The following is a 26,714-nucleotide window of genomic DNA, read 5'->3' on the forward strand; positions in this document are numbered from 1 at the left end:
CTAGGTCAGTCCCATGCAGGCTCCCTGATTGCCACCTCAGTCTCTGTGAGCCCCTATGAGCCCAGGTAAGTTGACTCTGTGGATTTTCTTGAGGTCTTCTTGACCCCTCTGGCTTTTACAATCCTTCCTTCCCATCTTCCCCGGGATTCCCTGAGTTCAGCCTAATGTTTGGCTGTGGGTCTCTGCATTGTTTCCATCAGTTCCTGGGTGAAGCCTCTCTGATGACGATTATGCTAGGTGCCTGTCTATAGCAGAATATCATTAGGAATCATTTCATTGTCTTGTTTTTTCCGGTTGTGTTTGGTTCTATCCTAGGTCTCTGGGCTATCCAGCCTCTAGTTCTTTACTCTCCAGGCACTGCCAGGGGTGGACTCGTTCTTGTGGTATGGGTCTCAAGCAGGTCCAGCCATTAGTTGGCCACTCCCACAATTTCTGCGCCGCCGTTACTTCAGCATAGCTGACAGGCAGGACAAACTGTAGGTCGAAGGTTTTGTGGCCAGGTTGGGGTCCCAATCCCTCCTCTGGAAGTCTTATCTGGTTACAGGAGATGGCCAGTTCAGTTTCTGTATCCACCATTACTAGGAGTCTTAACTTATCCAAGGCATTTCTATAAGCAATGTGTGAAGGTAAAGATCAATAACCAGAGGTTTGCCAGCGTAGAGGAAGAGCTCTCATCACTAGAGAAAAGGGAAGTCTCAGAGACAAGCTGGTGAAGAATGGTTGTCTCAAGGGCTCCGGCGCCTGACTCCGCCCGTCAGATGATGATCTGGCTGTTCCCGCTTATCTTCTGCCTTGGCTCAGGTAAATGTCTGTGGACACTGATGTTATCGCTGAATGAGTCCTTTCTTTGGGACAACTTGCTCAGTCTAAGTCATCTAGATCGGGCTGACTGCCTGGTTCTCTGTTCAGAGATCGAGGAAGTTCAAGGTGGTTGATAGCAAACCGCTTCCCTCAGACTGCTGCGGTCCTGCTTTAGGGCAAACATTTCAGCTGGGGCTGACTGTTTCTGTGGCACGGAAAATGAGTCTTTGTAAGTCGGGGACTGTTGGTGACCAGCATGTTGTGGTACAAAAATAAGTTTAAGGGAGGAAAAAAGTCTTCTACATGTTAACTGCTGTGATACTGTGTAACTTGGGTGGGGGGTGGAATTCATTAACTTTTCTGAGCTTCACTCTTCCTTCAAATACTGACACTCCAGCACTGCAGTTAGGAAGGGATTGGCTGAGCCTGCTTCTTCTCCCCGCTATGTGGTCCAGAGAGAGCAGGGAGGCTCACATCATGTCTGCAAGTCACAGGGTGTCCATCTGGGCTGAAGTATAGTGTTCTAGGAGAGGAGCTCAAACAAAAGGCTGCTAACTCAGACCTAGCCTGGAGGGAGTTCACTGAGAAAAAAAAAATAGCTAGCACTTGTTTTGCTCCAGAAATGGGCTAGATATTAAACATGCATTATGTTTAGAAGTCTTATGGCATGTATGTGAATTTATTCTAATAGCCTCTTCATATTGACACAAGAAACAGAGTACGATAATTTAAATAACTTGCCAAAATTTCATTAGCCAGCAATAGGCTGAAAAACAAACAAAAAAAAAAAAGTGACTCAACCTGTCAGTAACATGAGAAAAATCAAGACAGACTGCAGACATAGAACTAACTAGATTAGTTGACGACAGAACTAAGAGGAAAGGAAGATTCATTAAGTCATTTGATAACCATTTAACCATTCAGTAAAGACCTGCTGAATAGCTGGCACTGTAGTAGTTTCGGGAGCTACATCAGGACCTAAGTCAGCAAAATTCCTGTTCTTATGGAATTTACATCTTGGCAGGGAAGATAAGCTCTAAACAAGTAAAATGTGCACTGGCTAGCAACAAATAATTTTGAAGAAATAAGCGAGAGAGAGAGAGAGAGAGAGAGAGAGAGAGAGAGAGAGAGAGAGAAGTCACATTGCAGACAGGACAGTCAGAGATGGGGACAGAGGTAGGAAGGGGGACCGAGGAGTAGCCACTAGGAGGAAGGTCAGCTCCTCTTCGGATCTGTTTGTTTTATGGTTTCAGTGCAATAGCCAAGAGGAGGTTCTTGAAAGCGGCTGGAAACTGAGGCCCAAGGCTAAGGCTGTGAGAACAGAGACTAAGTCAGACTGAGGAGAGCAGAGGAGCCAGGACAGAGCCTCGGGAAACGCACACAAGATACAGAAAAGGATGAGAATTATTTCACTCTCGTCCATGTTGCCACTTCCTGACCTGGGACCGACCCGCGACTTGACTTTTTAACCTCATGTTTATCTCTGTAAAACTGGAAATTTCTGAGAGTTCTCTCATTAAAATCCCTCCTCAGGCAGAGTCAGGCGGATCTCTGTGAGTTCGAGGCCAGCCTGGACTACCAAGTGAGTTCCAGGACAGGCGCAAAGCTACACAGAGAAACCCTGTCTCAAAAAAAAAAAAAAAATCCCTCCTCCACATCTCTGTGGATTCTTCTTCTAACAAGCCTGTGAAATATGAGGGCTCAGTCCCCATCTGTGCATGAGGAAAGAAGGTACAGAGCCTAAGTAACAGCTCAGTGCCACGCAGCTGTGGGGGAGGGTGTAAAGTGAAGAACACGGTTGACTGCACTTTGCAGGAGACAGATGCAGGTGGTCAAAAACCGCTCGGTGGAGCAGAACTGTGGTTGCTGGGGTGGAAAGTGGAGAGTCTGCTTGCAAGGTAAAACTAGGCAGCACACCAAAAACAAGGGAACTGCTCTGGCCTGGGTGGTGAGGAAGAACTTTCTGGAACAGGTGGAAATGATGTGAGAAGTTTAGTAGGGAAGGAATCAAATAAAGACACATGGGAGGGGGAGGGAAACGTAGCGGGAAAGAGCTTAGAGTGAGTGAGGAAAGACAAGACCACTGTGGCAAGTATGTAGGACAAAGATGCTCTCCAAGAAGATGGAGAGAATGTCTCACTCACTGCAAGCTTTCAGGTAGGCAAGACACATCCTGATTCCATTTAAGAAACTTAGGTCAAAGATGAACCATGTTGGAAATCTAATCTTGTTTCCTTTTGTGTGCATAAATGAGCGTCTACTTATTCTTGTGTGTTTATACATGTGTAAGGGCAAGAGAAGGACATCCATTGAGTGTCTTCAACAACTGCTCCTCTCTCTACCTTTATTTTTTGAGATGGGGCTCTCAATGAATGAAGCTTGCTCACTTGGCTAGGCTGCCTGACCAGTAAGCCCCAGGGCTCCTCCCCCTGTTTCCCCAGTGCTGAGAACACAGCACTGGCTTTACATTACATTCCCTGGGCTTTGTCTTTGGGTCCTGGGGATCTGAACTCAGATGGTCCTGTGTACATGGCAAGCACTTTGCTGATTTACCCCTCACCCCAGTCCCCTTTGTTCCCTTGAACTCATTTCCTTGGGGGCAACACTAACCTACCTCGTGACATGACAGCTGTCCTCTTTAGTGCACGGCAGCTGTGATTAATCAGCACAAGACATGCACAAATTTAGGCCTAACAACATCCTGTCAAGGAGATGGAGGAGACCACTCAGGCTCACCCCTCCCTTGGGACTTATAAATGGTTAATGGTTGGTTGGGGAGGGAGAGACATTTTCCTTGGTGGTGTGGCCACTTGTAAGGTGTCCTGGCCTCTGTACATAACCCTTTACCCATGTTCCTGTAAGCAACCCTAAGAAACTCATTGGCTCATCAGAAGGGGAAAAAAAGGAAAAAAAAAAAAAGAAGATGGATTAGTTAAGGAGATTAACAGGAGTGGGAAGGGGTCAGAAAGGTACTGTGGGTAAATATGATCAAAATATATACATGTATGAAAATGCAATGAAACCTATTGCTACATATAATTAATAGATCCTAACAAAAACATTTTTTGAAACTAGTCTGACATCCAAGTGTGATGGTCCATGCTTTTAACCACAGTTTAGAATACTGAGGCAACCCGGGCTACACAGCAAACCAAAATAGAAAACTTTACTAAAAGCAAAACAATGGTTATAAATGAAATCAAGCAACTTGGTGGATCTCAGCGACTTCTCTATTTATTCTTTCTACATAGTAATTTGTCAAACTTTAATGTGTATATACCTTGAGAATTTTATTAGGATGGAGACTCTGAGAGGAAGCTATGACTCAGGCATTTCTAACAAACTTCCAGGTGCTATAGTGTTGCCTGCCCATGGAACACACCTTGAGTAGCAAGGTTCTGAAATGTAGTCACACTGGAACTCATGCCAGAGGAAAATAGGAACTAATCCTTTGGGTGAGTTTGAAGGAAGCAGATACAGGTACTCTGGGACCCAGGGAAGAGCAGTGGCTGGATGTGTAAGTAAAGGAAAAACATGGGGCTGGCTCTGAAATCTTCCTGCCTCCTACTCTCTCCCTTCCTTCTTTCCTTCTTCCATTTGTTTGGCAGCTAAGGATCCAACCTAGAGCCTTGAGCAGGTTATCATTCTGCCCCTGAACTACACCTGCAGCCCTGGTTCTGAAATTCTCTGAGTCAAAAGTGTATATGGTTCTAGTGCTAACCGATTGTTTTGTTGTCTATGACGGCCCTCCCCCTGAGAACTGTTATCTTCTTTTTAACAACCATCTGCATGTTCAAGTGGTTATTTTACCTCATCAAAGCCAGAGTGCTGTTTCCCATCTTGTTATTATGCTCAAATACACATGACTTTCCATCGCCCGGACTCTGTGTTCCCCCCACTTGAGATCTCTAGCCTTCCGTGCCTCACACCTCTCCGCTTTGGGTCCCTCACTCTAGATCTAGCTCAGGTTGTTTCCTTTACTCATGCTAAGGCCTTTTTTTTTTTTTTAATTTTCAAGATGAAATTCACATAGCACGTGTTCTACAATCATCACTTCTACTGTTTTAAAATGCCCATCGCTCAAAAAGAAAATTCCAGGCTGAGGATGTAGCTGAGTGGTAGAGCTTATACTTCAAGTCCTTTGGATCGTACCTAACAGAAAGAGGGAGAGAAAGCTGTTCCTTGCCTCCCATTTTCCCATTTCTTCCCATCCTCATCTCCTAGCCAACCACAATATGCTCCCTGCATCCATTGGGCAACTAAATGAAAGCATACAATGGCTGACCTATCGTGTCTCATCTAACCGAATGTTAAGGATCTGCTGCTAAGACATTGTGTCCTAACATCCTTTGATACATATTTTTTTAATTTTGATATAATAGAATTTACTTTTTTTTTCTTTTGTTGCTTGTGTTTTCAGTATCTTATCTAAGAATCCATTGTCAAATTCAAGATCATTAATATGGTTGTTTGTAGTTCCAATCCAGAGCTTTATGAGTGCTAAGCAAGTACACCACCACTGGCTGCACTCCCAGCCCAGCTCTTACGTCTTCTTCTACGAGTTTTATAGATTTAACTCTTACAGATACTTGACATAGTTTGAGTTTTGTTTTGTTGTTTTGTTTTGTTGAGATTTTGTTGGGATTTACTTGTAGTCTTGGCTGGCCTGAAACTCACTATGTAGACCAGGCTGGCCTGGAACTTATTGAGATCTCCCTGCCTCTGCCTCCAAATGTTGAGATCAATGGCATGTGCCACCACGACTGGCTATAGTTTAAGCTGGTGTGAGAGATGGAAGCTTCACTTCATTCTTTTGTATCTAGATATCCATTTGTCCCAGCATCTTTTCCCTTTTATTTATTTTTTTATTTATTTTTATTTTTTTGGCATAAGGATAGCAACTAATTCTTTAATTTTTTTCACAATGGGAAATATTTAACTGCCTGAGGTTGTTTTATAAATGAAATCTTTGGTTTGGTAAAAGGATGTAGATGTAACCAACGGTCTTATAAAATAAGAAACACAGAGCCAATTCAGAGAAGAAAGCCAAGAGGTCAGAGCTAAGAGCCTCACCCTTCCTGATTCAGGGATCCTCTCCAGCCAAGAGAGCTCTCCGAAAAGGACCTACTTCCTGTGTGTCTGTCTTTAAAGTCTTCCTGTTCTGCCTTGTCATTGGTTGTAAACCCAAACATGTGACTGCCTCATCACTGCCTGAATGTACCGCCCTCCAGGTCCTTAAAGGCATGCGCCACCGCCGCCATGCACTTGCTATGACTCTAATAGCTCTGACCCCCAGACAACTTTATTAACATACAATTAAAATCACATTTCAGTACAAGTAAAATACCACCACAAAAGGACTTGAACAATTACTTTGTACCACTTTTTTCAGCTTAAAAACTAAAAATAGTGGTGCACGCCTTTAATCCCAGCACTCAGGAGGCAGAGCCAGGCAGATCTCTGTGAGTTCGAGGCCAGCCTGGGCTACCAAGTGAGTTCCAGGAAAGGCGCAAAGCTACACAGAGAAACCCTGTCTCAAAAAAAACAAAAAAAAAAAAACCAAAAAAAAAAATTTTGATGCTAGGATCTTGCATATAAGAGAGAACATGTGGCATGTGTGTTCCTAGGTCTTGATTATTTCATTCAGGAAAATTTTAGTTCCACCCATTTTCCTTAAATTTCATTTTTCTTTAACTGAACAAAAATTCTATCTTGTATATGTATGACATTTTAATAATTCATTCATCTATTAATGGTCATCTAGGGTGAATCTATTTCCTAGCTATTGTGAACAGAGCATCAGTGAGCGTAGTTGTGTAGGTTCACTGTGGTAGGATGTGGAATCCTTTGGGTATATACCCAGGAGTGGTATTGCTAGATCATATGGCAGTTCTATTTCTAGTATTTTGAGGAACTCCACAGTACATATTTCTATTCCTACTAACAGGCTTTCTTTTTCCCACATCTTCACCATCATTTATAATAATTTGTATTCTTCATGTTGGCCATTCTGAATGGTCTGAAATGGAATCTCAAAATAGTTTTGATTTTCATTGCCCTCATGGGAGAGGATATTGAACACTTTTTAAAATGTTTATTAGTATTCTGTGTTTCTCCTTTTGAAAATTCTCTGTTCATTTCCCTAGCCCGTTTTTGATTAGGTTGTTTGTTTTTTAATGTTCATTTTTTTTCAGTTCTTTGCATATTTTAGATATTAATCCTCTACTAGGATATATAGCTGGTAGAGATAGTCTTCCATTATGAAAGTTGCTTTGACATTTGATTAATAGACTCATTTGTTATATAGAAACTTTTATTTTCTTTGAAAGTTCCATACATCTATTCAGTGTACATTGGTCAATCCATTCACCACTTCCTCTCTCCCACTCCCCTTTAGCACCCCCACCCCACTTTACCTCCCTCTCAGCTTCATGTTATCCTTTTTTCTTCTTCTTTTATTTAGGCTGCCATTAATGACCCTCTGAGTCCAATTAGTGCTGCCCATATACATATGAGTGTGTAGCGATCCACTGAGGCATGAACAACCTACTATCAGCCACAATCCCAAAGGAGAGTGAATCTCTCTCCCTCAGCAGCCATCAACTGCCCTTAGCCCCTCTGCTATGTGTGAAATTTTGACTGGCTTCTCTTATGCAGGTAGCCACAGCTACATACAACATCCTCTTCGTGTCTAGAAGTCAGTATTTCACAGCTCTTCCATTCTTTTCTCTCCCTCTCCTTTGAAGTCCCTGAGCCTTGAATAGTGAGAAGTTGATGTTAATGACCCATTCACAATTGAGCACCCAGAGTTATTTATACCCAGTACTTCGGCCAGTTATGAGTCTCTGCATTAACTACTGTTGCAACAAGAAGCTTCCCTGACCAAAGTTGAGAACAGCACAAATCTGTGGGTATAAACACAAACGTTTAGAACTCAGTTTGACCAAATGAACATTTAGCAAAATGCTAGCAAACAATAGTAAGTTCCCTCTTCCTTGCCTACGGCCTATGATTTCCCCTGTCAAAGTCTTCTAACCATGTTAACATACCAGGTACAAAATCTTTCCTGTGAAACAGACCTTATATCTGATCAGAAAATAGTTGGTTACCCCCCATAACCTTTCATGCTATGATTGAACCAGAAGACATATCTTGCCCACATGTCAATGTTGTAGCATACAAGGTCCAGCACTGGGAGAGCCATTGACAGCTTTTCTTCCCTAGCAGCTTACACAGTACCTTCTGGCACTAAGTAAGTTCACCAGCAGGAAGAGAGTGTCCTGGTAAGGTAGAGGTTGATTTCTCTATGTCCTATATCCAAAATGAGTGGTATCTTCAGCAATAGGGTCTTACTGTGTTGTTATGGTGGGCAACCAAGAGCAACTGCAACACTCGGTGTGTTTGAGGCTTCTCTAGGGCCTCCCTGACCAATAACTCCTATGGAGTATCTGTGCCTGGAACTGAGCTGTTTTTGTGGGGTGGTGTTGTTTCTGTAGCCCTCCGAGTCCAATTAGTGCTGCCTGCTGGAATGTTGACTGGTTTTGTTGGCTTGATCTTGTGCAAGTAACCATAGCTGCAGTGAGTTCAGGAGTGAAACTGTCTGTGTCTAGAAAACGGCAATTCATAGCCTCCCCTCCGCAGTCTCAGTCTCTTACATTCTTTCCACATCATCTTCCCTGATGTTTCCTGAGCCTTTCAAAGTTAAAATAGATGTCCTGTTTAGGGATGAGCACTCAACCTAGTCTCACCATTTGACTAGGAGTCATGGCATTCATTGTTGCCCATGACAGAAGACGCTTCTCTGCTAAGGTTGGTGCTAATCTATATACCCCTGGCTATGCTGTTCTTTTGGATGCTATTGTACGTGGAATTTGTTTTCTTCATTTCTTTTCTAGATTGTTCTTCATTGCTAGTGTAGACAAATACAAAAAGTAGTTTTTGTTGGGGTTTTGTTTTTGTTTGTTAAGACAATTTCTCTCGTCATAGCCCTGGGAGTCCTGGAACTCACTATGAAGACTAGGCTGGCCTTGAACGCACAGAAATTCACTTGCCTTTGCCTCCCAAGTGCTGAGATTAAAGGCATGAGTCACCACACTCAGCCAGACTAGTTTTTGTATGTGTGATCTTGTGACCTGCAACTTTGCTGAATTCACTTATTAGCTCTGGTTACTTTTGTGGATTCTTTAGGAATTTCTGTTTATATGGCCACAGCATCTTGAGTGGGAATCATTTTACTTTTTTTAAAAATTGATATGCTTTTTGTTTCTTTTTTTTTAACCTATTTTCTCTGGCTGGAACTTCTAGAAGAACACTGAATAGAAGTGGTAGAAGTGGGTATCATCTTCTCCCAGTCTTTTTTTTTTTTTTTTTTTTTTTTTTTTTTCTGTCAGAGCTAAGGACCGAACGCAGGGCCTTGTGCTTACTAGGCAAGTGCTCTACCACTGAGCTAAATCCCCAACCCCCATCTTCTCCCAGTCTTAACTGGAGGACATTCAGTCTTCCTTATTGTCTTAGGATTTCTGCTGTTGTGATGAAGCATCGTGACCAAAAAGCAAGTTAGAGAGGAAAGAGCCATATGGCTGTTCATCATTGAAGGAAATCAGGGCAGAAACTCAAACAGGGCAGGAACCTGGAGGCAGGGTCTGATGCAGAGGCCATGGAGGGGTGCTGCTCACTGGCTTGCTCCTCATAACTTGCACAGCCTTCTTTCTTATAGAACCCAGGACCACCAGCCCAGGTGTGGCACCACCTACAATAGGCTGTGCCCTCTCCCATCATTCACTAATTAAGAAAATTCCTACAGGCCTGCCTACAACCCTATCTTAAGGAGGCATTTTGTTGTTGTTGTTGTTTTGGTTTGGTTTTTGTTTGTTTCTTTCTTTCTTTTCAAGACAGGGTTTCTCTGAGTAGTTTTTGTGCCTATACTGGATCTTGCTCTGTAGACCAGGTTGGCCTAGAACTCACAGAGATCCGCCTGGCTCTGAGGAGGCATTTTCTTAGTTGAGAGTCCCTCCTTTCAGGTGACTTCAGCTTGTGTCAAGTTGTCAAGTCAACTATCCAGCACACATATTAAGTACAATGCTAGCTGTAGGTTTTCATAAATGCCTTTTATCAGGTTATAGATGTTCCCTTTTGTCCCTGATTCTCAGAGTGTTGAGTTTTCTCAAATCTTTTTCTATATCACAGGAGATAATGTGTCTTTTTTTCCTTTGTTTTTTTAATATCCATGTGTTGCGCTGTTTTGTTATTATTTTGTTTTGTCTTGGCTTTGTTGTTGTTTTGTTTTTGTTTGTTATTTTTTTGAGACAGGGTTTCTCTGTGTAGCCTTGACTGTCCTGGAACTCGCTCTGTAGATCATGGTGGCCTCAAACTCAGAGATCCCAAGTGCTGGGATCAAAGGTGTGTGCCACCACTGCCCAATTTGCATTGATTTGGGTGTGTGTGTGTGTGTGTGTGTGTGTGTGTGTGTGTGTGTGTGTGTGTATGTGTGTTTGACTACTCTGACATTTCTGAGATAAATTTCATTTATTCATGATGTATAACCTCATGTTATATATATATAGTGTTGTTCAGTTTGTTGATATTTTGTTAAGTATTTTCCCACATTCAGTTTATCAGCGGTTCTCAACCTGTAGGTCACAACCAGTGGACAACACATATTTCCAATGGTCCTAGAAACTCCCAAGCATAAATGTATTTTTGTTGTTGTTGTTTTTCGAGACAGTAGCTTTGTGCCTTTCCTGGAACTCACTCTCTAGTCCAGGCTGGCCTCGAACTCACAGAGATCTGCCTGCCTCTGCCTCCCAAGTGCTGGGATTAAAGGCGTGCGCCACCACTATGTGGCCCATAAATGTATTTTTGTTGCTACTTCATAACTGTAATTTTGCTACTGAACAGTGTCTCGGTTCCTAAGACCATCGGAAATATGTGTTTTCTAAAGTCACAACCCGCAGGTTGAGAATCGCTGGAGAGTAAGGATTTTTGTTTGTTTGCTTCTTTTCTTTTTCTTTCTCTTTCCTTACTTTTCTTCCCTGGTATCTTTGGCTTTGTTGTTGGGTTATTGACTTGAGATCTTCCTTCTTTGTTAATGTAAGCATTTACGGCTACAAATACTCCTCTGTTCCACGCTTTTGCTGCCTCCCTATGTTTTAACACACTGTGCTTTCATGTCCACATCTCTCAGGATACAATCTAATCCCACTGTGGTTTCCTCTTTAGTCCATTGACTGTTTAGACAGTGAAGTCTAACTTACACTTTATTTGCAAATTTTCCATTTTTCTTTCTGTTCTTGATTTCTGGTTTAATTCCATAGTAGTCAAAGAAGAGTTTTTCTATTATTTGAGACTTTTAGAATTCTTTGAAACTGACTTTGTGCCTTCACATATATATAGTCTGTCTTGGGGAATGATTCAAGAATATCTTCCTTCGGAACCTATCTGATCAATTCATCTTACAGCTTTGAGATCAAGCTATTTGAAGTGTCTAAATATTGCCCTTCACCTATAAATCTCTTAAAGTCTTAGCCTTATTCTTACTTACCTTGATGGCAGAAGAGAGCCACCTCCATTCAAAACTGACACCACACTTGTGCTCCAAAGCTCACTTTGGCTTCCTCCTCAGAAACAACTCTGTGTTTTAAACATTCCTTTCCACCATATCTTCAAAGCCCTTCTCCACGCACTGCTTCATTTTCTCTAAATTTACCAAGGGCTCTAACTATCCTAATGTCTATCTTTCCTTTGTCCCACCTCCACCTAAAAGGTCTGTTTCTCTTCCTTTCTCTGTCAAATTGCTTGATTAATCAGGCCCCACTTTCTTTCACTCTGAATTCATTGCCTGGGAATAAGACAGCCCACTGTATCCCCTTTGGCTATGAATGTGGGAGCCCATTTTCAGGTCCCTCGTGGCTTTACCCAACAGGTCCACATAGAGAGGATGATTGGACCATGGGCCTGAGTGTAGGTTTCTGAGATGGTCTGCACTTGGCTGTGCTGGGGGGAGGTCTTTTGCTCCACCCCTTGGAGTTTCTATAAATACCTTAGGGCAGAGACAGTCAGGGCTCATTGGAATAGGTTCCAGGCCCTCTCGAAGCTAGCCTGTATTTTCTATCTGTTCATCTCCACACTCTAAATCCTTCTATCTAATATTTCCTGCTGCTCTCACTCAAGAAAACTCTGGCGAACTGTGGGATTGGTGGGTAAATGCCCCACATATGAACAGACCTAAGTCTTCTAGGTTAGAAACACCAGGGTTTCTTGAGACTTTTCATTCCTTTTCAGAGCCATAGTGTGCCCACCTATGCCTTATCCTTCCTGAAACACTGTTTTCCATATACTTTTCTACTTCTCCAAAGTACTCTACATTTACTAAAACCTGACAAAGTAAATTCCTGCTTTTCAGGTGACCCTTTAAGACTTTCTAAATTCTAATTTCAGTCTGCATAGCTTTCACTGGATACTCTGAAGCAACTTCTGGAGAAATAAAAAGCTAAGCCAGACATTCATGTTCTCAGAAACACATCATCCATTAGGTGGAACATAAAAACTATGAGATGTGAGATGGTTTTGCTTGGTTTGATATCACCAGAGAATATCAGCACCCTCTCCATAGTCCCAGTGGTCCTGCAGTGGTTTATAGAGTGCTAAAGGGATGTTTTCTTCCTAGCCTCCCTGCAAAATGCCAAGTAGCCTGCCACAGCCAGAGCCACCATTAAGCACCTTTCCAACTTCTACTCTTCTGTTCTCTACTCCTCCATATTTACTGCCAGCAGAGCACTTGGATGTCCCAGAACAGTTTCCACACCAAAGGTATTGGCTCAGAGTGATTAAAAGCATCTCCAGAAAAAAAAAATCTGTGTTTCCTCTGGGCCGAACCACATCACCTGATGGTCATTTTGAACATGCTCCATAACTTCTGATCTTCATGCACTATAAGCAGGTTGGCTCAAATCTGGTTTTGTCATTATTTTGTTTTAGACCTGTGGGGAACTACTCCTGCTATTCCTTCTGTCCATGTACCTCTCTGACTTCAACACAGTTCCCTTCTTCTCCCCCTGGACCAGTGAAAACTTCCACAAATATAATCAAAGGCAAACAGGTATTTCAGCAATCTTTCAAAGATAAGTAACCACTTGCCATGTAGAAATGAAGGGGCAAGCATTTCAGACAGAAGTGGCAGCAGTGTAAAGACAGCAGAATCATCCAGGAAATTCACAAGTCACTGAGCAACAGGAAAGTCCCTCCTGTTACTCAGAATCTTCCCACATCATATGTTGTGGCTTGTTCCTTCATAACTGTGCCAGGCCCATCATTCACTATTTGCGCTTCCGTAAAGCACATATGTACCTCCATCAATTCATTATTTATTGGCTTGAAACTGTGCTAAGCAGTAAGAGTACATAGGAAACAAGCATAATGCCTGCTCTCATTTATCAAGAAAATGAGGAAATAACATCATAATTGTAATAAAGAAAAAAAGAGTACTCAACATAGATGGTATAATAGTGGTACTTGGACAATGTAGAGGCAAACCTAATCCCAAATCAATGCCTACCCACCACATCATAGCTACTCATTCACCTGTCAGTCTTCTCTGTCAGATAGCAAACCAGCAAATCGGGACTATCTTGCTCATAGATACAACATATGTATTCCCCAGATCCAGACCAGAAGTAGATAAATAAAGGGGAACCAATCTGGATGCCATGATTTCTAAATTTTCACCCATTAAATTAGTATAAAACTAAGTAAATAGTAGAATACAATTATTCTTTTTGAATAAACTAATAATCCAGGCACAGTGACACATGCCTGTAATCCTAGGCCTCAGGAGTCTAAGGCAGAGGATTGCCAGTTTGAGGCTAGCCTGGGCTCTATATAAGAGCTTGTCTCAAAACCACAACCACAAAAAACCTAATAATTTTGATCTATAAAATCAAGAGAAAATAAAGGAATATGCTAGGCAATGGGAGGAAGAGTTCCTGGTGAGTCCTATGATTTCTAACAGTACAGATTCGTCTTGCTTGGTTTTGATTTTAAATAAATAGAATACTACTTGAGGAAGCCTTTTGGACTCCAGACTTTGCTTGTTATACTTTACTCATGTGATTCTGAGAGGAAAGAGAGGTCAAGATGACAAATAGCCATGTGTCAAAAGGCTGATGGGAAACATGCGGTGCAGAAGGGGATGTGTGATGGCAATCCGGATGTGGAGGCCGTCTGACAATTCAGGACAGAAAGCAGAAGTGCAAAGTCATGTAATTGCTGAGTAAGTGTCAGGATCCTCTGGACCACCCCATAAACACACAGTTACACGACCCAATCCCTGGAAAACAAGAGACCCCCAAGAAAGTGGATGTCACAATCATGTTTATTTGTTGACTGATAGCCAAACATTTCCACAGATCATGTGTCAAACACTGTGCAGAGTACTAAGTGCTAAGCGTTGGAATAAAAGAATACTCACAGATAGACAAGTAAGCAGAGCACTAGAAAGCAGAGTAACACGTGCTAAGAATTTGGCATTGGCTCTAAAGAAGCATCCTCTGTAAGAGTTGTAACCATCGGGGCAGTGGTGGCACATGCCTTTAATCCCAGCCCTTGGGAGGCAGAGGCAGGTGGATCTCTGTGAGTTTGAGGCCAGCCTGGTTTACAGAGTGAGTTCCAGGACAGCCAGGGCTGTTACATAGAGAAACCCTGTCTTGAAAAACCAGGGAAAAAAAGTTGTAACCATGGGGCTGGAATGATGACTCAGCAGTTAAGAGCACAGACTGCTCTCTCAGAACTCTGGTTTGATTCTCAGCACCAACACAGCAGCTCCAGTTCCAGGAAGTCCAACTCCCTTTCCTGGCTCTGCTATTTTTTTAGATGTACAACCAAGGAAAGTTAGTTAACCTCTCTCTCAGTCTCTTTACCCATAAACAGACATTTTTTAATCTGCCTCAAAGACAGTTATCAACATCTAATGAAGTAATGCAGGCAAAGAACTGTATATGCAGTAAATCCCTATTATTGGCCCTCCGGATTGCAAAAGCATGCTACATAGACAGACATTAGGTAAACTATAAATGACTGGCCCGGACAATACTGCCATCAGCAAAGACTTGTGATTGTTGAAGTTTGTGTCAAGGGGTTAATAAAGTTCCTTATCCCTCTCACAGATTGGTGCCAAAAGAGTTCAAAGGCTGAGGTCACAAAAGTATGACCAGCCAGGGTAGAAGTAGACCATGAGTCAGGATCATCTAACTAGACCAGTTGCCTATTGACCAAGACTGCCAGATATTTTGCTGGAGATGGAGCTACTGGGGGTGTGATATCCACTGCAACACTTCTAACATGTTTTATTCCCTCATCATACCTCTGGCTTTCTTCCCTAGAGCTTGCACAGACTGGCAGAAGTAAGAGAAAGGATACAGGAATGGAAGGGGCTGCCAGGGACAGCTTTAGAGCCTTCTTCTTCTTCTGTGTTTACAGGGAATGAAGTTTCACGAAACAGTACAAGAAGAATAGTGGTGAATGGTGTTCTAGGGGAGTCTACAACCCTTCCTCTGGAGCTTCCTGCAGGAAAGAAGCCTAGTCTCATTGTCTGGCTTCACGAAGGAGAAGCATCACATGTCACTACAACCCTTATCATCCAGCTAAATAAGTCTGAAAATCCACACATCATGAAAACTGATCCAGAGAGGGGAAAGCGACTGAACATCACCCAGCCCTACTCTTTGCAAGTCAGCAACCTCACAATGGCAGACACAGGATTGTACACTGCCCAGATAACCACAGAGGACTCTGCACTGGATTTCTTTATTTATACTCTGAGGGTCTTCGGTGAGTCCAAATACAGCATTTAATCACATATAAAGTAAAAACAAATCCAAATCCCATATGTCAATCCTGTGTGCTGACAAGAATGTACTGTAACCTAGTGATAAAGAGGATGGCATTTGGCATCACAGTAAGGTCCAGAAGTCCAGCAGTTTCATAACACTGCCCAGTTAAATAGCAGCAGAGCTGAGTTAGAAGCTTGAGTCTTGTGGTTCTCTACACCAGTCACTTCAATTCCCCCTTTCAACCGGAAATGTAGAGTTAATGGAAGCAAAATACTTGATGATACTCTTAACATGAGCAGTGGGTCTCTATCACATGCTCCTTACAAAGGCTCTGCAAGGTATGCACAATCCTATGCCCAAAGCTTAGGCTTAGTCACAGTCTCGGAGATGGTACGTGGTGGCACTTCCTGTTGTATTTTAAAAGTGGCACAAAGAAGCCAAACCACACAACAGGGCCCACGTGGGAGATTTATTTAAGGGAGGGAGTAAAGGAGCACAGAAGGAGACAAAGACCAGTCCCTGAGGACAAGAGTGAAGAAAGAGAAAGAGACAGAAGGTGGACAAGACCCGCCTTTTATAAGGAAACATAGAGAATGCGCTCAGGGCATGCTCTTAGTGGCTGCAGCTGAGGATGTATCCTGTCAGGACCCTAAGAGCAGATCAGTACAGATGCTGAAATGCTAACATTTCCCACGGGACTGACCTGTCTCTCATTACACAAAGGTCAAGCTGACCCAGCAGAGTTATCTAGGTAAGAAGTGCTCGGCACAGGTGAGCCAATTCATAGAAAAACTAATAGAAAAATTAATAGAAAACCTTTTCTATCAAGGTTATTTAATTTCTCAAGATGGCTTATACTGATCATTAATCAAAAAAAAAAACTGCCTTTCTAACTGGAGTGATGACATACATCTATAAACCCAACATGTGGAAATTTGAGGCAGGACAACCAGGACTTTGAGGCCAGCCTAGACTACATAGCCAGACTGTCTCAAAAAAATAAACCTACCTTCCTAATATTAAAGAATGAAAGTATTTTCAACATAAAATTGTGGAAATGAGATACTTTATTAATCTAAACCATGAAAAATCTAGCTACTAGAGATGTTCAGAAATGCCATGGATGGCTTTAGGACAATCACTTAGCAGCAATATTTTACAGGAAACCCAAGCACTAAATTGGCTACCCACGGGCAGTGTTCTTAGTTAGGGTTTCTATTGTTGTGGAGAGACATCATGACCACAGCAACTCTTATAAAGAAAAACATTTAATTGGGGTGGCTCACTTATAGTTCAGAGGTTTAGTCCATTATCAACATGGTGGGAAGCAAGGCAGCATGTAGGCAGCCATGATACTGGAGAAGGAGCTGAGAGTTCTTACATCTTGACCCACAGGCAATAGGAGTAGTCTGAAATACTGAGCATATCTTGAGCATAGGAGACCTCAAAGTCCATTCCCACAGTGACACACTTTCTCCAACAAGGCCACACCTACTCCAACAAAGCCATGGCTCCTATTAGTTCCACTCCCAATAAGCCTATGGAGGCCAATTATATTAGAACTACCACAGGCATTGAGATGGTGCAGTAGGCAAAGGTGCTTGCTACCAAGCCTGATGACCTGAGTCTGACTTCCAGGGCCCAGGTGGAAGGAGAGAACAGATTCCTACAAGTTGTCCTCTGACCTCTTATGCATACCATGGCACTCATGTACACAGACACAGAGAGAGAGAAAAAGAGAGAGAGAGAAGGAGACACGGAGACAGACAGACAGACAGACAGACACACACACACACACACACACACACACACACACACACACACACACAAATAAAAGTAAATAGTTAAATTAACTGAATATTACCTGGTCGTGATGGTGTACACCTTTAATCCCAACACTCCAAGGTGGATCTCTGTGAGTTCAAGGCCAGACTAGTCTACATAGTGAGTTGCAGGACAGCTGTTGCTACGTACAGAGAACCTGTCTCAAAAGAACAAACAAAAAATAAATTAATTAAAATTAAATGTTATTACAATTTTTAAAATAAATATGTGACTTGGATTCCATACTAGACAACTTTACAGACTACTGAGATTCTGTAATTTCCATCTACTGAAGAGTCCAAAAGATTTAAAATCCATTTAGAGCCTTTGGCTTAAGATATGGAATTCTTTAAAAGGCAGCATTAAAATAAAATGTCTCCACAAATCGGTTACACTTTAACCTTTATATCCCCTGAATATTTGGTGAGTTTGCCTTGTTACATTAGTTAAAGTCACATCACTGAAAGAACATGACACAAAACAAGTAAGTATGACAGGGAGAAAAGGGTGCCTGGAAATTTTCTGAGCAGAGGATTCCACAAAAATGGGCCAGGTATTCTCAGGGCAATGTATTTGTTTCCTGAAGTAGCCAAAACAAAATTTCACAAGTTTCATGGCATAATCAGCTCTTGTGACATTCTAGGTATGGACAGAAGGCCATCTGTTCTTTGTGTCGCTGCTTCTGGTTATTATAGATTCCTTCATGTTCCTTGGCCATGGCTCCATCATTCTCACCTCGGCCTTCTCCACCTCTTCATGTCCCATCTTCTATTTGTCTCAAATGTTCCTTTGCTTATTTGTTAGACAGACACTTGTCATTGGAAATTCCAGGATGAACTCCTCAACTAGTTTACATAAACGTTACACAGACCTTTTATTCAAGTAAGATAACACAAGTCTGGAATTGAGATGTAGGTGTCTCTTTGGGGCTGTCCTCATCCCTTACAGTTATGAATGCTCGGCCTTATCCCACTAACTCTTATAACTTAACCTGTTTCTCTTCAACTACATTTTGCCTTGGGGCTTTTTAACCTTTCTTTCCTTCTGTGTATCTTTAAAGATTTATTTATTTATTATGTATACAGAAGAGGGTGCCAGATCTTATTACAGATGGTTGTGAGCCACCATGTGTTTGCTGGAAATTGAACTCAGGACCTCTGGAAGAGCAGCCAGTGCTCTTAACCTCTGAGCCATCTCTCCAGCCCTTCTGTGTATTTTTACTTTCATATCTGGCTGGCTGGTGGCTGCCTGGCTTCTGGCCCTTGGTGTGCCCCTCTCTTTCTCCCTTGTTCTCCCCTCCTCCTACTTATTCTCTCTGCCCACCAGTCCCACCTATCCCTCTCCTGCCTAGCTATTGGCTGTTCAACTTTTTGTTAGACCAATCAGGAGCCTTAGGCAGGCAAGGTGAAACAAATGCAACACATCTTCACATAGTTAAAGTAATATTCCACAGCTTAAACAAATGTAACACATCTTTGCCTAGTTAAAATAATATTCCACAACAGCCCTGTGTCCTTTCTTTTTTTAATGTGCTTTGGTGTTTTGCCTGCATGTATGTCTGTATGAGAGTGTTGGATCCTAGAGTTGTGAGCTGCCTTGTCAGTGCTAGGAACTGAACCAGGATCCTCTGGAAGGGCAGGCAGTGCTCTTAACCGCTGAACCATCTATCCAGCCCAAGTCATGTGTCCTTAAATAAGGTCTCTTTACACAGAACGGCTGAGTAACTTAGAAGTTACTAACCATACTCGCGTGTTTGAGAATGGGACCTGTGAGATCCACCTGACCTGTATTGTGGAGAATCCAAATCATACTGTCTCAGTTGGATGGCAGGCATCAGGAAGCACCTCTTTAAGGGAAGCAAATCTCACTGTCTCCTGGGACCCGAAGAATTCCAATGACCAGAGTTATACCTGCCAAGCCGAGAATGCTGTCAGCAATCTGTCCATCTCTGTCTCTGCCCAGAGTCTTTGCACAGGTAACACCTACCTTGGGTCTTTCTGAGAGCATCAAGCAGTGGTGTCGTATTATAGCATGGATTTGCAGCCTGTGTGAGTGCTTGGACAGTGGCAAGGGGAGGAGCCAAACTCCTGCGGAGGGGGACAGACAAGCTCTAAAACTCTGTGCTTCTCACTAGTCTCCCTCCTTCCCTCCCCAAATCCTCTTCCAAGAGCAAGGCCTCAGGAGCCAGGATGGGTTTCTCCCTCCCCCAGCCAGGCCCTACCTGTCCTGCTTCGCCAAGGGTCCCCAGAAAGCCTGACAGGACCCCAAGATGGGAGTATAAATGACCATACCCAGCCCCTGTAGGCAGCCCAGAAGACACTCAAGAGAGACCCTAAAACAAGCTCAAAGGAGCCCTCATTTTATGTATCCTAAGAAGTTCCACTTCTCTTTTTCTTCTTCTTCTTCTTCTTCTTCTTCTTCTTCTTCTTCTTCTTCTTCTTCTTCTTCTTCTTCTTCTCTTCCTCCTCCTCCTCCTCCTCCTCCTCCTCCTCCTCCTCCTCCTTCTCCTTCTTCTTTTTCTTTTTAGGTGATTTAACTAAGGAAAAGCTACACCAGGATAAAATATTGCTTATAATTGGATTGCTGCTGGCTATAGTCTTGGTGTGCATATGCATATGTATTTGGAAGAAAAGAACAGGTAAGTTTTCCTTCTGCCTTCTTCTACCTCCTCTAAGACTGCAAGTGTTTAGAGTCTGGGACCCCTGGTTGTCGAGGGTCAAGGGAGGGTGGACACAACCTCTGGTAAGTTAATGCATTGGGATGACCCCTGGGGTGTGGCCAGACATCTGTTAATATTTCAAGGGAGGTATTTTACTGAGAAAAACAGGACACAGCCTCAGGATGCACTTGCTCACCTGCCCTTCATTTGGGACCTGTCACCTGCATCCTCTGGAAAGACAGCTGTTGGGGAAGTGGGGGGGGGGGGAGACTTCCCTCTTGGAAGTCATGCATTTCAACTTCCTGCTTTTATTTTTCAGGTTCTCTTTCTTTGACTAGCCAACATCCAGGTGAGCATCCATGCTCTTAACTACAAAACTTAAAGCAGACAGGAAGAGATAAATGAAAGAGGAGAGAGAGGGGCTGGCCAGAGAGCTGAACAGTGAGAGAGGAGAGAAATCAGAACATCACTGTTCAGCTGGACGCTATGGTGTCAGAGAGCCTGGTTGGTCACCATGAGACCTATAGTTTCTCCCAAGCATGTGAGGGACATCATGGTTTTCTGCAAAGTCAAGATCACTTCCTTTCTGATGGAGAAAATAAGTGTCAGTGAAAGGATCCATGGACAACCCCCTGTCACCCAGCTGGTTTGGGACAAAAATAAGGCTTGAGCATGAAACACTGAAAATTGGGCTCTGTTACTATACCATTGATGTTCAATCAAGGTTTAGACCCCAGTGGATAGACACCGTTGAAAAAGAAGGTGTGATAAAGAGATGGGAATGCAGGCTCATTTTCTAAGTCTCATCCCATGGATGATAGTTTCAAGATACCATTGTTGAAGAGAGGGCACAAGGTCGGGCACTTGCATTCCAGTTCCTGTCCCACTGCTTCCTGGGTGACTTTGTACAGGTCTACTGAGCTCTCTTGTGAGTCAGGAGATGCCAGCCCACCATCCAGGGAGCAGCATGTAACGGCATACAGGTAAAGCCAAAAAACACGTGGCAACGTATAGATTAACAGAAATTGGCTGAGTTTAAGTGTAAGAGCTAGTCAGTAGTAAGCCTGAGCTAATGACTGAGCAGTTTTAATTAATATAAGCCTCTGTGTATTTACTTGGGTCTGAGCGGCTATGGACCAGGTGGGACACAGGAAAAGTTCAGCTACACTCTTGAACCTGCAATTCTTCATCTCTAAAACAGTCAAATCTGTCACAACTGCCTGTGAAAACAGTGTCTCCAGAGATCCCATGGGATGTGGTATTTAGTCCTTCATGTGCTGACCATGAGGGAGTCGCTGAAATGCTAAGTCATAAGAACACTGTCAACTCACCCAAGAAATGAGGTTAGAAATAGACCATATGAAAGTTCTTGTTCAGCCCACATCTCCAAAGATTGGGAGGTAGAAAGGAAGTCCTTAGGGAAGAGCAAGCTAGAAACAACTGCTTTGGGGATAAAAAAAAGTGCTCTGGAGACCAGAAAGACCCAAGATCCTGCAGGAAGCAGCCCCACAGTCCTACCACTGACAGCCATCTGTACCTTTCTGTGTTGGCCATAGATTCCTCCCAGAACACAGATACTCCAGGCTCTCCAGGGAACACGGTGTATGCACAAGTCACTCATCCAGTACAGGTAAGACCTTTTCACTCTGTCCTCCATCATTACTGTTATGATTACTCACAAACTTGTCACCATAATTATCAACATTCATGACTGGAGAAGGCAACCGCAGGACTGACCATCCCAGTTTCTGCGATGATCACCCCTAAGGGAATGTTTACTCTGACTTGCTTCCCAGTGTTCTCTTGACTGCTTAGTGTTCCACTAAGGGGAAGGGACAACCAGCTTGAAAGTACAAATTAGATATCCTCCCTTTCCCTCACGGCATGTAGCATGACACTCAATGAACACTTGAATAGATCAGAGGAGACTGAACCCTAGGAGGAGCTGTCATCCAGGTAGAGGAGTACTAGGAGCCTAAAGTGGCCTCTCAAGAGAAGAGGGGGGGCAAGAATCACAACCCCTCCACAATAAAGAAAACTAAAGCAAGAGATCTTCAACATAATAGAATGGCCTTGGTCAAGTGCCAGGAAATCCTCTGTCCCCACTACCTATGAATGAGACAATTGCAGGGACATTTTTCTGAATAACTAGACAGACTGGGGAGCCAGTTCTCAAGTTTTCTGAAAAATAAGCCAAAAAAACTTAGCATTCTCAAAATAATGGAAGCAACAGCCCAGCTAGAAGTCTTGGATTCCCCCAAGCAAACACTCCTGGCCAAGCTCACAGGCTTTATAGAGTAGGCTCCTAAAAGAGAGGACAATAAGGGGCATTCATACCACTTACTCGATTGTCATTCCCAACTCCTGCTGGGAGCAAGCTCTCCAACAAGCCCAAAACATTAATGGCTAGTCCATTTGTCAGCTTCTTTTCAAAAAAAAAAAAAAAGCATTATACCTTGGAGAGTTTGTGGGGTCTTAATTATTCTCTAATTTAAAGTATCAAAATACGTCAACATGTCATCTAGGGCCTAGGATTTCTGTTGTTACTACTGCTTAGTGTATCTCTAGAGAGCCATTCTTAAAACCAGGAGTTTCTATACATCTGGTTCCCAACCACGACCACAACATGGTCACTGGGCCATTCGAATAACAGGGATAAATGGAGGCGGCAAAGAGGGCAGCTCCAGTTACAGCTAGTAAAGACTGAGACAAAAGATAGGATGCCATAAGTGTCTGACATGTAAGTTCGTAAAGATGGGAGGAGCAAACATAGAATCAGATGCAAGGCGAGAATGTTTTCATCCCTTCACACGAGGCCACCTTCCTGTTGCTCTCTGGTTGGGACCTTTGGATTGCTGGGATGTTGCTCTCCTGTTTAGGTTGTTTGTCTACTTCTCAAGAAATGTTGCTAACACCTCACAGGCTTGACCGGTTAGAGCTTAGTCCCCACCTCCTCTTGGCATGCCACTTCTTTGGTCACAGTGCCTTTCCCCAAAGATGTGTCTGCATGGACCTCCTTGTCTCTGTGAGAGCCAAATGCATATGACTCTTTTTCGTTGTGGTTTACAGGAAATGGAAATCCCAAAATCCATGAAAAATGATTCCATGACAATTTACTCCATAGTTAATCATTCCAGACAGGTAAACCCGTGACTGCTTTATCTTCTTTTTTTTTTTTTTTTTTTTGGTTTTTCGAGACAGGGTTTCTCTGTGTAGCTTTGCGCCTTTCCTGGAACTCACTTGGTAGTCCAGGCTGGCCTCGAACTCACAGAGATCCGCCTGGCTCTGCCTCCCGAGTGCTGGGATTAAAGGCGTGCGCCACCACCGCCCGGCCCTGCTTTATCTTCTTTTATTTTGTATGTGTGAATATATGTGTAATGTGTGTCTGTGGTTTGCGTTCATCTGTGTGAGGATCGGAACAACCCCAGCCAGTCCCCTCCTCTACCATTCTCTTATCTCACCCCCATTAAACAGTGCCTCTCACTGAACCTGAAGGTAAACCTGTGGCCAGAAAGCCCAAACAATCTTTCTGCCTCTGACCCCCAAAGTGCTGGCATTACAAGCACATGCACAGCTTTTTACACGGGGACTGGGGATTTGAACTCCAATCCTCAGCAGCCTTGTTCAGCAACCACTCTTATCCACTGAGCCATCTTGCCAGGCCCTATGTTCTTGTATTTTGATTCCTCTCTCAAACCTACGATTTTGCAACTGAAAGTAAAAGATCCATTTTATAGATATCCAAATACCACTTGAAAAAAGAAAGAAAGAAAGAAAGAAAGGAGAGAGAGAGAGAGAGAGAAAGAAAGAAAGAAAGAAAGAAAGAAAAGAAAGAAAGAAAGAAAGAAAGAAAGAAAGAAAGAAAGAAAGAAAGAAAGAAAGAAAGAAAGAAAGAAAGTCTTGGGACATTACCAAAATATGAAAAGTGATCTTGGGACTGTTGAGATGACTCAGTGGGTAAGGCAGTTTTCACCAAGCCTGATGACCTGAGTTCAATCAATCCCCAGGGCCCACATTGTAGGAGAAAACCATCTCCCACAAGTTGTTCTCTGTAGCAGAAACATAAACACACACACACACACACACACACACACACACACACACACACACACACACACACAAATACATAACTCCTTTTGTTATCTTGTATTAGGATCACCTATTATAATTACTTGTTTTTAACGTAATCCTGCCTCATCCGTTAATAACCCTACTATCTGACCAGCAGGGCTCTCATGTCCTCTCTGTAGCCACAGAGGGTAGGCTACGGTCTGCCTATTAATCTACTTCTTTCTCTCCTCATAAAACAAGCCCATTTCTCCCAGGATGGATACTCTTAAGGACATCAAGTAAGTTGGGGAAGACCTTAAAGGAATTCAGGCTGAGCAAGCACATCTGCTGACTCCTTGGAAGAGATCAGAGAAGCATGGTTCCCTACTGGCAATGGAATCTGGATATCCAGAGTTAGCACGTCAGACTTGATCCTGCATACATAGGTCAGATGCTTGGGGAATAGCAAGAGCTCCAGTATGGAACCCCCAAACTGCTTTCCAATCCACTCCAGGACAAATCCTGCTTTGGATAACACACCTACATGTTGCTTTCTCTTTGATAACTAAACAGAGTTTTGACTGACAGATTATAATTCCACAGGTAATCATTTCTTTCCTTATAGAAGGCAAGCAGGATGTGATTGGTCAGAGAGGGAGCATGATGTTTTGGTTAAGTGTGGAGCATCTGGCGTTGGATGGGCCCACACTCCTATCCTACAAATCATTTACTAGACAGGCCTCCTGGGATGTTTTCTATGTTCTTGGTGCTTTAATCTCATAGCCAAAAATAAGAGGAGGATGGCAATACGTTGAGTCTGTTGCTCAAGCCAGGAATCTAAGTCATCCCTGATTATAACCTCTCTCTATCACCAAGCCCTGCAGACTCTACCTCCAAAATACATTAGACATATCTCTTTCCAACTTGTAGACCATCATCCTATATCTAACCCGCCCCATCTGGAGCCTAAATACTCCAACAACCTCTAAACATCTCTTCTAATTTTGCTTTTGTCTCCCTTCAACCCATGGTCCGAAAGACAACCAGCACAATGTCCCCAACATAGACCAGCTCTTTCTCCTGCCTGCTCATAACCCTGCTGACTCCTCACTACACTCAGTGCGAAAGCCAGTCTCCATGGCCCAGGATGGTCTGACACATCCCAGACGGTTAGCATCACTCTCTCTCCATTCTCTTTTTGGCCTCTGTGATCTTTCAGCTCCTCTATGAGGGAAGAAAGTTCTCCATATTATAGTCATTTACACCTGCCTCAAAGCCCTCCCTCTGCCTGTTGGGTTCCTCCTGTTCTTTAAGGCCTCAGCTTAAACATGTCAGCTTCTGGAAGAGACCTTCCCAGAGTGCTCTACCTAAAGTGGGTTTCCTTTTCATTCTCTCAAACCTTCCATTGTTTATCACATGTCACCAAATATTTATTTTTATTTTTAATATCTGTTTCCCTCATTAAAGCATAAGTTTGTGGGATCAGACACAATAATTATTTTATTGTTAGTACATTGTGTTAATTAATTACATTGTAAGTGTTAATACCTAGTACATTGTAAGTGTTCAAACAATATTTTTAATAAACGAATGCATATGTAATGGGTTTGTGTAGGAATTAAATAAGACAATACAGTTAGCTCTGCAACTGTGGGTCTGTTTTTGTTTATTCCATCAACTGCAAAGTGAAATATTTGAGAAAGAATTGTATCTATACTAAGTATATACATGCTTTTTCTTATTATTCCCTTGAGGTAGACATAATTTCTAGACTATCCCATTTTATATAAAGAATTGGCATCTAGGGATAGCCTAGAACAATCTCCCAGGAATACCAATGGATGGCTGTAAGCCTGAAGCCCTTAGCATAGGGCCTGGCACATTAAAAAGCTCAAGAAATATCAGGTCTAACTGCGAGGTCTGCCTGGTGCCATGTGGTATGGCACTCCTAGAACCGCAATGCTTGGGAAGTGGAGTCAAGAGGATTCAGTGTCATCCTCAGCTATACAGAAAGTTCAAGGCCAGCCTGGGCTACATGAAACCTTGTTTCAAAAACAAAATTGATCTTATCACTATTGTTATCATCACTATTAAATTTTATTCTCCTGAAGTCACAGAATCTTTTTAAATAGCTTCAACACCTAAGGCAGAAGAATCCTAAGTTCAAGACCACCCTGGGCTGCATAGGAACCCTTTCACAGGGGTCACCTAAGACCGTCAGAAAACACAGAGATTTACATTATAATTCGTAACAGTAGCAAATTTACAGTTATGAAGTAGCAAGAAAAACAATTTTATAGTGGGGGGGTCACCATCACATGAAGAACTGTATTAAAGGATCAAACATTAGCAAGGTTGAGAACCACTACCTTAGACAATCCGTTAAGACTTTTTGACTCTAAGACATCCTAACTTTCAATTTCTTCTACATATACATGAAATGCTTAAATCATTACAAAACAAAGTATCATTCTGTTGGTCTTTAAAACCAAATTCTCATCAATGTTTTATTTTTTTTAATTTAAAAAATTTAATGTTTTAAATTGAAATATAAT

General features: G+C 42.7%; 1 protein-coding gene across 1 annotated transcript; it reads left to right on the forward strand.

Annotated features, from left to right (window-relative positions):
• The first annotated feature begins 62 nt into the window (after nucleotides 1-62).
• Nucleotides 63-25,759, forward strand: Slamf6 (SLAM family member 6). The gene is made up of 8 exons (XM_052736637.1): nucleotides 63-801; nucleotides 15,274-15,624; nucleotides 19,162-19,425; nucleotides 19,978-20,088; nucleotides 20,429-20,458; nucleotides 21,666-21,739; nucleotides 23,179-23,250; nucleotides 24,421-25,759. The coding sequence occupies exons 1-8, from the start codon at nucleotides 717-719 to the stop codon at nucleotides 24,460-24,462; spliced, it is 1,029 nt and encodes a 342-aa protein (XP_052592597.1). The 5' UTR covers nucleotides 63-716; the 3' UTR covers nucleotides 24,463-25,759.
• The last annotated feature ends 955 nt before the right edge of the window (nucleotides 25,760-26,714 follow it).

This window comes from Peromyscus californicus, unplaced genomic scaffold (genome assembly GCF_007827085.1).
Source record: "Peromyscus californicus insignis strain IS unplaced genomic scaffold, ASM782708v3 Scaffold_14__1_contigs__length_90479793_seg_2, whole genome shotgun sequence".
Taxonomy (NCBI): domain Eukaryota; kingdom Metazoa; phylum Chordata; class Mammalia; order Rodentia; family Cricetidae; genus Peromyscus; species Peromyscus californicus.